We start from the raw sequence: 18,332 nt of genomic DNA, 5'->3' as shown, positions 1-18,332 counted from the left end.
CAACCGGCCATCCCTATATGGGATCCGAACCCGTGGCCTTGGTGTTATCAGCACCGCACTCTCCCGAGTGAGCCATGGGCCGGCCCCTCTTGAGACTTTCTCTGATAGATTATTTAGAAGTGTGTGGTTTAATTTCCAAGTGTTTGGAGATTTTTCTGTTATCTTTGTGTTATTGATTTCTAGTTTGATCCTATTATGGTTAGAGAATGAACTGTGTTTGCAATTCTTTTAAATTTGTTAAGGCTTTTTTAGTAGTTCAGGATATAATCTCTCTTGGTATATGTTCCATGGGCACTTGAAAGAATCTATTGTTGTTGGGTGGAATGTCAGTTAGAGCCTGTTAGTTGATGATATTGAGTTCTTCTCTGCCCTTGCCGATTTTCTGTCTAGTCGTTCTATCAATTGTTAATAGATAGGTGTTGAAGTCTCCAACTATAATTATAGATTTGTCTGTTTCTCCTTTCATCTCTATCAGTTTTTGCTTCACATGTTTTGCAACTGTTACATGGTGCATACACATTTAGGATTACTATGTCTTCTTGGTGGATAGGCTTTTATGATTATATAATGTCCCTCTCTGTGTCTCATCGTCACATGTTTTGCAACTGTTACATGGTGCATACACATTTAGGATTACTATGTCTTCTTGGTGTATAGGCTTTTATGATTGTATAATGTCCCTCTCTGTGTCTCATCTTTTTTTTTTTGTTCTGCAGTCTATTTTATATGATGTTGATATAGCTACCCCTGCTTTCCTTTTATTAATATTTGTGTCATATATGTTTTACCATCCTTTTACTTTCCACTTACCTATGTCATTATATTTGAAGTGAGTTTCTTGAAGATAGGATATAGTTGGGTCATGTTTTTTAATTAACTTACCAATCTTTGTCTTTTAATTAGTATATATAGACCATTTACATTTACTGTAATTATTGATATGTTAGTGCTTAAGTCTGCCATTTCAGTTTTTGCTTTCTGTTCTCTATTTTTCATTTGTTTTCTTTTTCTGCCATTCTGTGAACATTTTTAGAATTCCACTTTGATTTTTCTATAGTGCTTTTGAATGTATCTCCTTGCACAGCTTTTTTAGTGGTGGTTCTAAGTATTGTATTATATATACATAACTTATCACTGTCTACTGGTGTTATCATTTTACTGGTTCAAGTATTAGAAACCTTACTTCCCTGTGTCCCTTTACCCTCCTTAATTTGTAATATAATAAATATTTACTCTGCATACAATTATAACCACATCAGACAGTATTTAATTTTTGCTTCAAAAGTCAATCATAATTTAGAAAGCTCAAGAAAAGGAAAGTCTATTGAAATTACTGATATTTTTGCTTACTGTGTTCTTCCTGATTTTCCAAGTTTCCTTCTTCCATCATTTCTTTCTGGTTTAGAGTATTTTTCACCATTCTTTTGGGTTAGGTCTGCTGGCAACAAATTCTCATAGTTTTTCTTCAGATGAGAATGTCTTGATTTCCCCTTCATTCTTGAAGCATATTTTCACTGGGCATAGGATTCTGGGTTGACAGGTCTTTTCTTTCAGCCTTTGAAAAGTATTGTGCCACTTGTCTCTGGATTACATGGTTTCTAATGAGAAATCTTCTGCCATTCTAATTGTTTTTCCCTTCTAGGTAAGGTGTCTTTTTTTCTCTGACTGCTTTCAAGATTTTTGGGTTTGTTTTTAATTTTCAGAAATTTAATTACAGTGTGTCTTGGCATGGATTTCTTTGATTTTATTCTGTTTGGTGTTTGCTCACCTTCTTAAATTTACAGGTTTATGACTCTTGCCAAATTTGGGGAGTTTTGGGACATTATTTCTTTCAGTACTTTTTCAGCCCCACCTTCTTTCTCCTCTCCTGAGACTTTAATGACAATGTTAGGTCTTTTGTTATAATTTCACAGGTCCCTGAGGTTCTGGTCATTTTTTAGTCTATTTCCCCTTGTTCAAATTTGTAATTTTTATTTTTCTATCTTCCAATTCATTATTTCCTCTGTATTCTCCATTCTGCCCAACCAGTGATCTTTTTATTTTGTTTACTGTATTTTTCAATTCTAAAGTTTCCATTTGTTTTTTTCTATCTTCTATTTTATTGCCAAGACTTTCTGTTTCTTTGCTGAGTCTTACTATTTTTTTTTCATTCATTTCAAGTATGTTCATAATTGCTTGTTGAAGAATTTTTATCATGGTTGCTTTAAAATCTTTTTCAGATAATTCTAATATCCATGTCATCTTGATATTGGCATCTGTCTGTCCATTCAGAATTTCAAGTATGTTCATAATTGCTTGTTGAAGAATTTTTATCATGGTTGCTTTAAAATCTTTGTCAGATAATTCTAATATCCATGTCATCTTGATATTGGCATCTGTCTGTTCATTCAGGCTGCTGTAACAAAATACCAAAAACTTGGGTAGCTTATAAACAATGAAAATTTATTTCTCACAGTTCTGGAGGCTGGAAAGTCCAAGAACTGGGTTCAGCAGATTCATTGTCTCATGCTTACAGTGGCAAGAGTATAGAGCCACCTGAGTTCCTCCACAATTGTGGGGGCTGGTCACTGGATATTGGAGACCCTGGCCTTTTCCAATCCAACAAAAAGTTCAGTCCTGTTGATAGTGAGTTTGTGGATCAGTGGGGTTGGCCTGATCTTGACTGAGCTGGGCTGGGCAGCTCTTCTGCTCTTGGTGTAAGCTGAACTGAGTTGGGATGAGCTGGACACTTTGCTGTTTTTGGCTGAAGTTACTTTTGTGACTTAGGGGTCAGCTAGGGTTTGGCTGATACAGGCTAGTCCCAGCTGGTGTTTGGCTCTGTACAACTTCTCTTTCTCCCTCCTCCTGGGAACAGTGAGAAAGCCCAACAGTGTGTTCCCACAGCAATTGTAGAGAAGGTACATGCAGTCCACTAGAGAGCAATTATCCAATTGTATTATGAAGAATAAGTTGGAGGGCAGGGCAGGAGGTGAAGAGGCCCCCCCCAAAAGGTGGATTTCTAGACACTTATGTTTAACCTTGCAGCTGGAATGTGCTTGCTTGTAAAAACCCCGAAGAGCTGGTTTAGTGGTTAACGGTTGATTGCATCTCTGGCTTCTATAACTCAGCCGCTTGCTCATTTCAGAGAAGCTACCTGCTTGGTTTGCAGAAAGCCCCTTAACCACATTTTCTGCCTTTGTAATCTCACCTGATAAAGCCCCTCACCTGTTTGATGAAGCCCCCCAGCTTGGGTGACTCTGCCTGGATCCAAGCAGGGCCAATAAAGAAGCTTGCATGCTTGCTCAAGAAAGGTATAAAAGCCCAGTTCACCCTGCACTCAGGGCCCAGGAAATCAGAACGAGAGTTCACCTGGGACTGCTAGCGTAATCTTTCTGACTGCTCCATCTCTCTGAGTGTCTGCATTTCCTTGGTAACTTTTCCGTAACAGGGGGAGGTGGGAGAAATCAGTTAGTGGGCTACTGTTGTACTTTCAGGGGGGAATGGTGGTGACTTCCACTAGGGTGGTAATAGTGGATGAGTCTGGGTGCTCCACAAGATCTGTGTCTGACCAGCCTTTGGGCTAGTGGAAGCCAGAGATGGAAAGATACAAATTAGGGAAAGTTACCAGGCCAGTAGTGGAGCAGAGCATTGGCTGGATCTCAGCCTCCTGCATCCCCTGGGCCAGGGGACTTTGTGCAGGTACAGACAGCATACACATTTGCAGCCTTTTTGTTTCCATCTCAGAACTACAATCAAAGTCCCCAGAGACCAGCACTCAGGAAATGTTTTGATACAGAGACAAGGCCTATGGAGTGTTCAGGGAGCAGGATGTGCTTCAAGATTATGGTTAAAGTCTCCAAACTGAGAAAGCCTTCCTTCCATTAGAAAAGTCACATTTGAAAAAGAAAAGAAAAAATTAAATTTAATTTTAAAAAAAGAAGAAGAAAAGTCACATTTGGAAAGTGACGGCTTAGCGCGGTTAGAGCATGATGTTATAACACCACAGTCAAAGGTTCAGATCCCCATATCAGCCAGCCACCAGAAAAGGAAAAACTTTATTTTATTTTATTTTTTTTAATAATTTATTTTATTTATTGAATCAAAATCGATTATTCATATTTTGGGGGTAGAACATTGAGATATGTTGATTAAATCAGTATTACTAGCATATATATTGTTACAAATCGTAATTATTCTTTTTTTTTTTTTTTTTTTTTTAAAAGATGACCGGTAAGGGGATCTCAACCCTTGGCTTGGTGTTGTCAGCACCACGCTCAGCTAGTGAGCAAACAGGCCATCCCTATATAGGATCCGAACCCGTGGCCTTGGTGTTATCAGCACCGCACTCTACCGAGTGAGCCACGGGCCGGCCCAATCGTAATTATTCTTTATGCCCCTTGTCCAACCTTTCCCCTTCTCCCATTCCCTCCCCCTCCCCCCTCTAATTGCCCTAGATTTCTTCTCTCCTTCTGAAAGAATAATGGTTACTCTGTTAACTTGTTGCCTAGATGATATGTCCAATGCTGAGAGATGTGATAAGGTCCCCCAATATTATCATAGAGGAGATGCTTCTTCTGTCACTCTGAAATGGATTTTGTGGAAAGAGACATCCTCTTCTTTTCTTTGTCTCTGCTGGTAACTCTTCTTTTGTGAATGCACTCCAGTGGTTGGCGGACCATCTGCGTGGTGGCTGTGGTGTCTAGCCACTTTTGTAGCAGCCATGGTTATTGTGGTGGCTGTGGTGGGCTGCCCACGTGGGGGTGCTTTTTTTGGCATGCTCCTTGGCACTGGCAGTGTGCCTGTTGTGGGGTGAGTTTGGTCCCCTTCTCCATGCCTCTGGTTCCTGGGAAGAGCCCAAGGCACTGGTGCCATGTGCCTGGTTGTGAGAGGGGTCCAGTCCCCTTCTCCATGTCCCGGGTCCCTGGGTGGGCCCAGAGGTACAGGCGCAGTGTGCCTGGTTGTGGGAGAGAGGTCCATTCAAAAAAGAAAAAACTTTAGAAAGGAGGTGGCAACAGCTCCAGCATGGCCTTTCCAAACCGCATCAAGAAAAGAAATACATTTTCACTAACTATCCATCTTAGAGGGGGGCTTCATAAGGAAATGAGGACCCAAAGATGGTGTTAGAGATGAACACATATATACTGAATTAGACAAACAGTAGTAAATCATGAAAATGTGACAAGGCAGAGGGGCATGGGCTCGGGTAGGTAACTGAGTGGAGAAGTAGCTAGGAGGATAGTAACCGTTAGTCTAACAAGGTTTTTTGTACAGATGTCCCTTGGTTTCAACTTACTGTCCTTGATAATAAGAATAATACTTTGCTTCTGGTATAAGGAGAACATCTTTCACAGGGAAATTTCATCTCTTGCTTTTAAGAAAGAGAAGGAAGGTCGGAGAGCTCTTGCACCTGCTGTTTTTCTAGTGCCTTTAACTCAAAATAGACAATATGCTGGAGTGGCAAATTTTGGGGTGGCATGTTCTTAACTCACTAACTCAAAGTCCATTTCTGTAGATGAAGAGCTAAATTGATTCTAGTGATGAGACTAATATGTTTACAAAGCAAGTTTTGGTTTATTAAAGAAAAAAAAACCTCTGATGGTCTTCGTGCTTAGCTTAAAATCCATGGCCGCAGGGTCCCGCGGGGATCGGGCCAGAAGTGCTTGCCCCACTCTGTGTCCACCCCGCACACATCGCAGGTCTTAAATGACATGGCCCTAGAGAAACCTTCACTCACTTCCCACTCAAAATCATCCCCCCCTTTCCTCTTTCTCATTCCTCCTTTCACCTTTTCGTTAATGGCATTTATTTCAACATTTGATCACATCATTTTTGATGCAGTTATTTGCTGACTATGCATGTACACAGCTCCATTTTCTCCATTTTCTGTATCTGGTGTTTTGCAGGCACAGGGTTGGGGGTGCTTATGACATTTGGGGGGACGGTTCTTCCTTGGGCAGTGTATTAGGTTTTGCTGTGATAACGATGCTTAACAACCATCCTTCAAATCTCAACGCTCACAACACACACTGCTGTCTCTCACATGGGTCTGGGGCTCAGGGCTGCTCTGTTCTCACATCTTTCTTGGAAGGGAGAACTGGCCGTCTGTGTATGTCCTCAAACGGGATGGTGTAAGTAAAAGAGCGTGAGGGAACACAGTTTTTAACACCTCGCCCAGAACTGGCACAATCTCTATCTGCCCACATTCCTCTGGGCAAAGGAAATCATGTGGCCTAAAATCGGTAGGATAGGGAGCTCAGCTCCACCCACAGGAAGGCACAGCAAAGGAGGAAGGAAGAATTACTGGTGGGCAAATAATATAAACAACAGGGGACTGCCCCACTCAGTGCACATGTCCAGTATCTATCACAGGCAGGTGCTAAATGGCAGCACCACCAAGTCAGTGTGAAAATCCAAATGCCCCCCAACCCTTCCAAATGCCCCTAAGGGGGCTGAATCATCCTCACCACACCACACCACTTCTTTGAGAACATTTTTCAGTGCCTGGCAGATAAAAGATATGCATGAATGAGTCAATTTTGCCAAACTGTCCTTCAGTATAGTTGTAACAATTTACACAGAGTGTTAATATGTTCTTCTAAACATTGACAACCTGATAAGGCCATAAAGGGTCCCCACTTGATTCTCCAGTGTGTCTGAATTATTTTTCTTAAGTGTATTGAAATTTCTTTTGGGAATTCTCTGTTTTTGGTTTTTTAACTTTATATTAAAGGTTTCATCTTTCTCTTACTCCCAGACTGGTTCTTGAACAGACAGAAGGACATAAAGGATGGAAAATATAGCCAGCTCCTGGCTGATGGTCTGAGCAACAATCTCGGTGAAGACCTGGAGCAACCAAGGAAGATTGGAGCCCATAGAGGTCTGTGCCATATCTGGGGCTTTCAGGTCCAAGGTCAGCACACGAAGACCACTGGCTTCCCAGCTCCTGGCTGATGGTCTGAGCAACAATCTCGGTGAAGACCTGGAGCAACCAAGGAAGATCGGAGCCCATAGAGGTCTGTGCCATATCTGGGGCTTTCAGGTCCAAGGTCAGCACACGAAGACCACTGGCTTCCATGAGCATGTCCATAGGCCTTGTCTGTTAATAGTTTATAAACCTAAAGTAAATTATCATTGTCACATAAACATTATCATCTTCTCATTTTGTTTTACAATTTTTAAAATAATTTTTGCAAAGCATTTATTTTAAATGTGATTTTATTCATCGAATGGACATGCCATGTTTATTAACCCAGCCCCTTACAATAGGCTATTTTGGTTGTTTCCAGTTCTTTCCATCATAAATGACATAGTGAGGAAAGTGTTTGTAAGCTCTTGTCAGGATTTAAGATTATTTCTTTTGATAGGTCCTCGTTTTAACGTTCTTGACACAATTTTGCCACATCACTACCCAAAGAGGTTGAACTAATTTCCACTTCTCTGCCCACCAGGGCCTGTGTGAGCTGACCTGGCTGCCCCCTCCCCAACCTGAATATCAACACTGTAGTTGTTCTGGGCTAATTTAAGGGTGAAATGATACCTTGTTTAATAGCACAGAAAGCTAGGTCCTTGGTGCTACTCTTCTTCAAGAGTCCCTGAAGGGCAAGAGTGGGTGGCAACAAGACTGGCTGGAAGTCAGGCCTGCAGCATGTGAGCAGGAGAAAGGGGTGAGGGGTGGAGGGAGCCGGGAGGGAGAGGACATGGGCCTGTGGCTGAGAGGAGGGCATCATAATGGAACTGCGGGTCCCCTAGGACCCAGGACACCCACGACCCACACCCCATAGTAAAGGACCGGAAAAGATCCTGGGGTGGGGAAGGCCAGGGGTTTTCAGAGGGAATCAGACCCTCTAGGCACTCTCCACTCTCCCCGTCTCCTCCTGGGTGTTCCTGGCCTCCCCAACACTGCCAGGCTTGGGGCCTGGATTTGGGGCTGTACATGACGTTAAACCTGGCACAGGGCAGGGCATGGTGGAGGGGAGAGCTATTTGCAGCCAAAGCAGAAGAAAATTTCCCTCACTGCTTCAGATCACATGGCTCTAAATGCTCTGCAGAGTGAATTTTAGTTTGTCAGCTGATGTTTATCAAGACCACATTGTTGAGGCTGGTGACACTGAACAGGGTTTCTCCCCCCTCCTTCCCAGAGCTGTCCCTTTCAGGCCAATCCCCAGAACCCCTATGATATGGACTGAATGAATGTATTCCTCCAAATACATATGTTGAAGCGCTAATTCCCAGTGTGGTGGTATTTAGAAGGTAATTAGGTCATGAAGGTGGAGCCCTCATGAAGAGATTACTGCCCCTACACGAAGAGGCAAAATAGAGTTTGCTTCCTCTCTCAACCATGTGAGGACACAAGAGGAAGACAGTGTGTACAAACCAAGAAGCCGACCTCACCAGACACCAGTCTCCCAGCACCTTGATCTGGGACTTCCAGCCTCCAGAACTGTGAGAAAAATATCTGTTTATAAGCTTTCCAGTCTGTGGTGTTTTTGTTATAGCAGCCCAGGCCAACTAAGAAACCCTGCGACCAACCAAGGGGCATCCCAGCAAGGCCAAGCAGGCTGTCTGTTAATTGGGTCCAACATCAGCAGTGGGTTGGTACCCAACAAGGACTAAGCAGAGTGATGGGGAGGGGGAGGAACAGGTTGGGAAGGTAGGCAGGGCTGATTGGGAAGCTTAGCCCCTCCCGGTGCTCCTGTGTCCCTTTTCCTGTGAGCCCTCAGCCCCACCCAGGGAGCCCTCCCCTGCCCGGACACTCAGCACAGCCTGCCTCATGCTGCCACCTGCCCAGCTCAGCCACCAGCCCTCACCATGCTTGGCACCAGTAGGTACTCCAGTCCATAGATGGTGACGATGGGGTGTCAGTGGATGGGGCTGGGTGGCATGGGTGGTCACAGGGGGAACAGAAGGAGGTGACATGCACCAAGGACTCCACAGTCCACTCGGGGCTGTGTGCAAATGCTTGGAGGCATTTTGGTTGTTACGATGACTGGGGGACAGGGTGCAAAGGTAGTGTGCATGGGACAGTCCAGCTCAGTGAACAACCATCCCACCCAAGGTGTCAGTAGACCCCCCCTCTATGTGGAAAAACAGAAAAAACAAAAGGAGGGAGGAAGGAAGGGAGAAAGGGAAGGAGGGAACAGATGTGGCCTGGCATCTTTCTGTGGACACCCCAGAGCTCCTCCAGGACCTGGTCTTAACAGGTAGCTCCCAATATACCAAGAGGCACAGGACCAGTGATTTCCTCAGAAAACCATTCAGGCTGCACTGATCATGGCAATTGTATTTGTCTCCCAGGGCTGCCATACAAATTACCACAGCCTGAGAGGCTTAAAACAGCAGAAAACATATTCTCTCACAGTTCTGGAAACTGGAAATTCAAATTCAAATTCAAGGTGTCAGCAGGGCCATCCTCTCTGTGAAGGCTCTAGGGACAAATCCATCCTTGCCTCTTCCCACTGCTGCTGGTTGCTGGGAATCTGTGGTGTTCCTTAGCTGCATCATTCCAATTGCTGCTTTGGTCATGGCATGGCAGTCTGTGTGTGAACGCAAATTTCCCTCTTCTTCTAAGAGCACCAGTCATTGGATTACCACCCACCCTAACCCAACATGACCTCATCTTAATTTGATTACATCTGCAAAGACTGTTTCCAAATAACGTAAATTCACATGTACCCTTGTACCATGGGTTAGAACCCGGTACAGTGACCAGTGCCCCAAATCTCTATTCCTGCTATTCAAAGTGTGGCCATGGAGCATCAGCCTCACCTGGGAGCTTGCTAGAAACACAGAACCTGAGACCCCACCCCAAACCTATGGAATCAATATCTGCCTTGTAACAAGGCCCCCACGCAATCCACCTTCCCGTTCAAGTTAAGAGGTCCTGGGTCACTACCCACCTGGGGGGATGTAAGGGGAGGACAGGAATTTCTGGTTGTGGTTGGGAAAACCTGCTTGAGGATTCCTCAAGAGAGAATTGTCAGTTTGCTGTTATCCCTTCCCAGCTCCTCCCCTCCCCATAGTAGCTGTGACACATGTCACTGGGGAAGGAGAGGAGTGTACACACACACACACACACACACACACACACACACCCAAGGGAGGGGACTTAAGGGGATACTGAGATTAGTACCTGATTCATATATCAAAATCTAAGTTGCTTAGTAGCAACACAAAGAGTGTCATCCCACAAGAGTGACAAACAAAAGATGTCACCCTAACTAAAGGACCAGAAGGACGGGTCAGCTTAGAAAGACCCTTCCAAGAGAAGCCCCTGGATGCAGAGCTGACGTTGGCAGGTGGATGGAAGTTCTGGCAGGCAGACTCATGAGCAGCCAGGCCAGGGACCACCTCAAAAGTGCACTTGGAGAGACAGGGCCAGCAACCCCAGATGTGCCACTTCTGAAGCTCCTGGACCACATGACACCTGCCAGTCAAGGAGCATTTTCCTGCCCCTTCCTCCCTCTCTCCCCTTCCCCAATCCTGGAGGGGACAAAACCAGAAATGGGCTCAGGGAAGAAGGTGGAGCCAAGAAGAGGGATTGACATCAACTGTGCCACCTTTGGGGTATTTCTCTGCCTGAGATAGGTCTGAACTGGGGGAAAGGAGACATTTGATATTAGAATTTGAATATGCTTCCATTCACTTTCCCCAGGATTTCCTCCAGGGAAGGGCAGGAACAAGCCCATGAAAAGGAGCAGCCCTGAGAAAGAATGAAATTGCTCTCTGCTTGCACCCTCCTGAAAATCCAGTCTGGCCATGAAGGAGGTGACAGTACTAAGCTGGAAGGTTATAGGGAAAATATAGGAAAATGGTCAGGGCCCCACAGATGTTCAGAATCTTGCTGAGCATTTGATGTAAATATGCACATGCACCCAGGTGTTCCTTGGTTATTGTCTAATGTAATTGTGCATGTGCACCCAGGTGTCCTGGGTTATGGACTTAAGTATAAAGGACAAGTGGCTCTGACTCACAGGGCCCCCCCAGCCCCAGGATGCCCTGGGGGGTCCACAGGGAGGCTGCTACTGCTGCTGGAGGCTGTTGCTGCCAGTGCCCCTGGGATGCCCCAAGTAGGCCATGGCTGCTGCTACTGCTAAGGACTGAGCTCATGTAGTTTGCCAGTGGATGCCGGGATCTTTCCCAATTACCTAGCATGGGCCTGGCATGTGAAGGGTCTGGTGACCCAGCCTGTACAATGTGTTTGAAGGGTCTGTGGGCCCTAACCCCTAGCCCAGACAATACAGATGGAAGTAATGAAACATTTTGGCTTTAGTTATGAATTGCCTAACCATACAATTGGCGTAGCAATGGCCCTAACCTGATAAGTGGCATAGTCGTGTAGCTTTACAATTGACTGCGTCAGAAGGAGTCCAACAATAACCCCAACGAGACAATTAGCATAGCTATTGCTGTAGCTCGACAACTGGAGGGTGCACTGGGTGAGGGCAGCAAAGGCAGGGAACTCGAGAGGCCACTGCCTCACAGAGGAAGCAGGCTGGCCCTCCCTGGACAATCCTTCCCATGACCCATCACCCTACAGACCTACTGGATTGCTAGGGTTAGGGCTCACAGACCCTTCAAGCCCATTGTACAGACTGGGTCACGGACGCCTCACATGCCAGGCTGGGTCACCAGACCCCTCACATGCAGGTCCATGAGCTAGGTAAATGAGAAAGATCCCAGGAGCTGTTGGCAGATGACACAAGCTCAGTCCTCAGCTTCCTTAGCAGCAGCAGCAGCAGCTTGCAGATCTGGTGGTGGTGGCCTCTTGGGGCAGCCTGGGGGCTCTGGCAGCAACAGCCTCCAGCAGCGGTTGCAGCCTCCCTATGGACTCCCCACCCCAGGGCATCCCAGGGGTGGGGAGCACTGTGGGTCAGAGCCATTCATCCTTATTTTTTTATTTTATTTTTTAAAAGATGACTGATAAGGGGATCTTAACCCCTGAGTTGGTGTTGGCAGCACTACTTTCTCCTAAGTGAGCTAACCGGCCATCCCTTCACAGGGATCCGAACCTGTGGCCTTGGTGCTATCAGCACCACACTCTCCCAAGTGAGGCACGGGCCGGCCCTGAGCCATTAGTCCTTTATACTTAAGTCCGATAACCCAGGACACCTGGGTGAGAGTCAGACAACCCAGAAATACCTAGGTGCCCACGCACATCCTCAGACAATACCCAAGGAACACCTGGGAGCATGTGCACAGTTACATATTTACATCAAATGCTTGGCAAGATTCCGAACATCCAAACATCCGAGGGAACCCTGACCATTTTCCTGTATTTTCCCTACGCGGATGGACCACTCTTCCTGCACAGTACCCGGGGCCCTGCCAACGGCAGCCCTCACTGGTTCCAGAACACCTCCGAGCTATCCCCTGGCTCCATGCTTCCTCTGCCATCCACGCTCCACCCTTCCTCTCTACTCAATTACTAGTAGTGTTTGAAAAGTATAAATAGCCAAAGCCTCGCTTAAAAACCCACACTTCCTCTTGCAATTTACAACAAAACCCAAGCTTTATACCTTGACACACAGAGCCCTCAAGCTCCAGCCTGCCTCCTCGCCACTCTTCCCTCACTCGCTGGGCTCCAGCCACACTGGCAGCTTCCTTCTTCCCAGCTCTAAGGACACTACGCAGCGTTGTCCCCTCTGCATGGACGGAGGGCGGCCAGGTCCTCACATGCAACTTCTTTAAGCCTTCAGGCTTCAGCTGAAATGCCACCGCCTCCAGGAGGCCCTCCTTGGCTACGCAGCATGCCTCTCCCCCATGAGGCTCCTAAGTCTTTTCATAGCACAGATCCCTCCCTCGAGCGTCCTCTATTCTCCTTTCTCTCCAGGCTGTAACTTCCCCAAGGGCAGCAGCACAGGGACACACAAGAGTGGCTGAAAACACAAGAGANGACAATACAGATGGAAGTAATGAAACATTTTGGCTTTAGTTATGAATTGCCTAACCATACAATTGGCGTAGCAATGGCCCTAACCTGATAAGTGGCATAGTCGTGTAGCTTTACAATTGACTGCGTCAGAAGGAGTCCAACAATAACCCCAACGAGACAATTAGCATAGCTATTGCTGTAGCTCGACAACTGGAGGGTGCACTGGGTGAGGGCAGCAAAGGCAGGGAACTCGAGAGGCCACTGCCTCACAGAGGAAGCAGGCTGGCCCTCCCTGGACAATCCTTCCCATGACCCATCACCCTACAGACCTACTGGATTGCTAGGGTTAGGGCTCACAGACCCTTCAAGCCCATTGTACAGACTGGGTCACGGACGCCTCACATGCCAGGCTGGGTCACCAGACCCCTCACATGCAGGTCCATGAGCTAGGTAAATGAGAAAGATCCCAGGAGCTGTTGGCAGATGACACAAGCTCAGTCCTCAGCTTCCTTAGCAGCAGCAGCAGCAGCTTGCAGATCTGGTGGTGGTGGCCTCTTGGGGCAGCCTGGGGGCTCTGGCAGCAACAGCCTCCAGCAGCGGTTGCAGCCTCCCTATGGACTCCCCACCCCAGGGCATCCCAGGGGTGGGGAGCACTGTGGGTCAGAGCCATTCATCCTTATTTTTTTATTTTATTTTTTAAAAGATGACTGATAAGGGGATCTTAACCCCTGAGTTGGTGTTGGCAGCACTACTTTCTCCTAAGTGAGCTAACCGGCCATCCCTTCACAGGGATCCGAACCTGTGGCCTTGGTGCTATCAGCACCACACTCTCCCAAGTGAGGCACGGGCCGGCCCTGAGCCATTAGTCCTTTATACTTAAGTCCGATAACCCAGGACACCTGGGTGAGAGTCAGACAACCCAGAAATACCTAGGTGCCCACGCACATCCTCAGACAATACCCAAGGAACACCTGGGAGCATGTGCACAGTTACATATTTACATCAAATGCTTGGCAAGATTCCGAACATCCAAACATCCGAGGGAACCCTGACCATTTTCCTGTATTTTCCCTACGCGGATGGACCACTCTTCCTGCACAGTACCCGGGGCCCTGCCAACGGCAGCCCTCACTGGTTCCAGAACACCTCCGAGCTATCCCCTGGCTCCATGCTTCCTCTGCCATCCACGCTCCACCCTTCCTCTCTACTCAATTACTAGTAGTGTTTGAAAAGTATAAATAGCCAAAGCCTCGCTTAAAAACCCACACTTCCTCTTGCAATTTACAACAAAACCCAAGCTTTATACCTTGACACACAGAGCCCTCAAGCTCCAGCCTGCCTCCTCGCCACTCTTCCCTCATTCGCTGGGCTCCAGCCACACTGGCAGCTTCCTTCTTCCCAGCTCTAAGGACACTACGCAGCGTTGTCCCCTCTGCATGGACTTTATACCTTGACACACAGAGCCCTCAAGCTCCAGCCTGCCTCCTCGCCACTCTTCCCTCACTCGCTGGGCTCCAGCCACACTGGCAGCTTCCTTCTTCCCAGCTCTAAGGACACTACGCAGCGTTGTCCCCTCTGCATGGACGGAGGTCTGCATGGACGGAGGGCGGCCAGGTCCTCACATGCAACTTCTTTAAGCCTTCAGGCTTCAGCTGAAATGCCACCGCCTCCAGGAGGCCCTCCTTGGCTACGCAGCATGCCTCTCCCCCATGAGGCTCCTAAGTCTTTTCATAGCACAGATCCCACCCTCGAGCGTCCTCTATTCTCCTTTCTCTCCAGGCTGTAACTTCCCCAAGGGCAGCAGCACAGGGACACACAAGAGTGGCTGAAAACACAAGAGAGTAAAAGAAGGGGGAAAAAAATAAACGAATGAAAGAATGGTTGGCAAGATCTCAAGGGAACCGGTATTGTTTTGTAGTTTATTTTTAAACCCCCTTTGAAAGTAGGCACGAGCGGACGTTCCAAATCAAGGCCTAGTACCTCCCGCCAGCAGGGGGCGTCCGAGTTCGTCCCGCTCCGCGCCTCGCCACGCCCCTCTCCCGCCTCTACTTCCTCTTGGGAGGAGCTGAGGGCCCGGCATTTCCGGGAACGCCGCGTGGTGTTGGCCGCTAGTGCGCTTTTGGCATGGCGTCTTTTGATGTCCCAGCCGGGCCGCTCCTGTCGCTGAACCCTCAGGAAGACACCAGGTTTCAGGAGGAGGTGGCGCACGTTCGCCGGCGCATAAACCGGACTGCAAAGGTGAGCGGCCGCCGCGGCCCGGACTGCGAAGGTGGCGGCAGACCCGGTCTGGGGGAGTCTCCGGGATCGCGCGGTTCCTGGCACGGGTGCGCCTTGGCCTCCCCACGCCTCTACTACCCACAGGGAGTCCCAGCATGGGCGCCAGACAGAATTAGGGGCCGATCTCATGAGCCTGGAGGCCAGAGTTTACGCTGGTCGGGAAGTAATGGTGGGGTTTGGCCGCTTAGGCCTTAGGGTCGTCATTACGGAAGATAACGGAGAGCTATTGAGACGCAAGAGGAGAAAAAAAGAACCAGCTGGAGGTAATGGCACTGCCATACCGTACATTATCCCCAAGTTAGAGCTGTCACGCTTCCGCTTTGCCTCCAGAAATGGGGGCCCCAGACTTACCTCACCATTCGGGACGTTTGTATGCCTGGTTGGTGATTTTGGAGTTCTTAAGAGATATTTGCTAAGTTCCGTTTGCTGACTAGGGCCCCTGACATCAAGTTTATGTTTTCTTTGGTTTTTAACATAAAATAAACTGTGGAAAACTTGAAAGTTCTTGTTACAGAAAGTAAGGGTATGATGACTGAGACGCTGAAAGGTTAATCTGCATTGCGAAGGTTAACAAGCTAATTAAAAATTCTTCAATTAAGTGTGAGTAAACAGTGATCTGCATACAAAACTGAATGGTACATTTATGTGGAGTTCTCTGGACAGAAGATATAAAATAACACGTTCAAAGATTTAGTTGCTTATCTGTTGATGTCACCGTGAAATTACTGAGCACTTACATTGTGCTGGGTGATGGAATGCAAGGCTGAGAAGATAATCGACTGCTTGATGATTGTCCTTGTGGGGAAACAGTCGTCGAACAGCTCCTTTAAGTATTACTGTGATAAGTGTAAATACTGGATAGGTTCTTGGACGGAGGGCTAGAGATTTTACAAGTCTTAATGCAATGTGATTTTCTTATTTAAAAATATTTGTTTACCTCATCTTTATGTCCTCAGCGACAAGAGCAAGAAAAACTTAAACCTGGAGTAATCTATGTGGGCCACCTACCCTACGCACTTTATGAAACCCAGATCCGAGCATATTTCTCCCAGTTTGGCACTGTTACAAGACTCAGACTGTCCAGAAGTAAGAGGGTAAGTTTTCTGTAGTTGAATTTGATTGTTTTGTTTTTCAAATGTATCTATCATCCTTGACAGTTTACAGAGTGTGTTTACATATAATTGCTTATCAAACTTCAGAAAGGGGAGTGGGGTGAAGTTTAGAATCTGAAATATTCCCAAGAGCAAAATCTGTTTGACATTGTCCCCAAATCCTCAAATTAAATCGACAGTCGGGGTAAATGAAGTATATTTATCCTGTGGCTACTAAGCCCAGGGGTAAATGAACTTCAGTTTGATGATCAGGTTCACTCATCTTCTTGTATTAAACTCTAGTACCAGCATCTTTATAATAGCAAAGGTTTGTACAGCAAATAGTTAAGGATAAAGGCTTTGGAGCCAGACTACATAGGTTTGAGGCCTGGCTCTTCAACTTACTAGTTGTATGATCTTGGACAGTTTCTATAACCTCTCCATGCTTCAGTTTTGTGATTTGTAAAATAAGGTTTATGTGGTTTGTTTTCAGTAATGAGGAGTGGCCCACTTTATTACCCCCCTCATACATAAAACTTTGTCGCTTTTTCTTGGTGCGGTTTTCCACATTTTCCCACTTGGGTTATGGTAGATCAAAGTTAAATTTTATATTTGATTTAGTATATGAGGGGATAGGGTATGCATCCATCATCTGCTAGTGGTCATAAAACTACAGGTTTTAAATTTTATGTTGTCAAAACAACATCTCAGCAACATTAAAGGGAATTTAAATTTTTATTTTATTTTTTGGCCGCTGGCCAGTACAAGAATCCAAACACTTGATTATTGTATTACAACCAACTCTAATGGTGCTCTAACCAACTAAACTAACCGGCCAGTGCCCTTAAAATTTTAAATGCCGATATTTCTTCCTTCTTGACCAAAATAATATATTTTCTCTGTATTTACCTCCACTCCCTTTTTGCCCTATTTTTCTACTTGTTGCTGTTTCTGTGTATTAGATATCCCAAACATCTTGAAGTCTACTAGAGAATAATTTAGTGAATACCCAGGTGTCTACCATTCAGCTTTATCAAATGGTAACTTGATAATCATATTTGCTTCAGATCCTTCTTAAGAAGTAGACTGTGAGGGGTATTCAGAAAGTAAGTACCCTCATATAGGTAGACTTGAGGTCCTTTTTATACCTTATCTCAATCCTGTTCACCTTCTACCTATGCCCAGGGAATTACTATTAACGAATCCAATGTTTTTTATTGCTATATATGTTTTCAAATCTTTACTAAGTTTATATATCAATATATGTTATATAGTATTGTTTGTTTTGAAACTATATTATGTATTATTTTCATAATTTTGCAACTTAATTTTTCATTCATTAATCTGTTTTCAGCTTTATCCATGTAACTAGTGCATTCATTGTCATTGCTATGTTCCTTTACTTGGATAAGTACAGTTTATCCACCCTCCTATTGAACATTAGGTCTTTTACAATTTTTCAGTCTCTAGGTGAAGTTACTGGAAACATTCTTTGTGCAGGTGTAGGCATATTTTTCTAGAATAGTATTTTTCAGACTGTGGCCCACAATAAGTAAGGGGTAAGAAGTAAGTTTTACAGCATAAACCAGCACACGTACCCATGTATGTAAACATAAATGAAGTAAAAGTCACATCAGACAATATTTAAGCCTTGTTTTGTGCGATACACTGATTTTCTATTCCATTTTATTCCAATTATTTTTATTTTTACTTTTTTTCTTGAAGCTAGCCAGTATGGGGATATTCAGTTTTTAAAAAAATACCTTTCTAACCTACCTACTAAATTGATTTTATTACCCACTTAAAAGGTCAAACTCTAAGTTTGAAAAAAACTGCTTCATTCTTGGTGAGATTGAGTGTCATGCTTATTAGCCATTGGAAGTCCCTCTTCTGTAAGTTGCCTATTCATATCTTTTGCTCTTTCTTATTGTTTGTCCTACACAAAAATTTTCTGCCTCTTGTGGCAACTTATTTTGTAAATATTTTTCCGTATTGCAATATAGTCATTATCCCCCTGGCTTTGTATTTTGAATTCAAGTCTACAGAGAAGTACAAAGAATAGTGTAGTGAACATTGTTACAACCCTCACCTGGATTGATCTATTACAATATTAA

The 18,332-nt window shown here is 45.5% G+C and overlaps 1 protein-coding gene across 1 annotated transcript in view; it reads left to right on the top strand.

The window, feature by feature from the left end:
• Positions 1-14,901: 14,901 nt before the first annotated feature.
• The window catches only part of LOC103600366 (MKI67 FHA domain-interacting nucleolar phosphoprotein-like), a gene marked incomplete at its 3' end in the record, with an annotated part of 5,137 nt that continues 1,706 nt past the window's right edge, over positions 14,902-18,332 (top strand). Inside the window, exons 1-2 of the mRNA XM_008584630.1 lie at positions 14,902-15,088; positions 16,084-16,221. Coding sequence (XP_008582852.1) covers positions 14,975-15,088; positions 16,084-16,221 — 252 coding nt within the window. The remainder of the gene's footprint in view (positions 15,089-16,083; positions 16,222-18,332) is intronic.

Source organism: Galeopterus variegatus, unplaced genomic scaffold (assembly GCF_000696425.1).
Source record: "Galeopterus variegatus unplaced genomic scaffold, G_variegatus-3.0.2 Scaffold3319, whole genome shotgun sequence".
Taxonomy (NCBI): Eukaryota; Metazoa; Chordata; class Mammalia; order Dermoptera; family Cynocephalidae; genus Galeopterus; species Galeopterus variegatus.
This window is presented reverse-complemented; position numbering and strand designations above follow the sequence as displayed.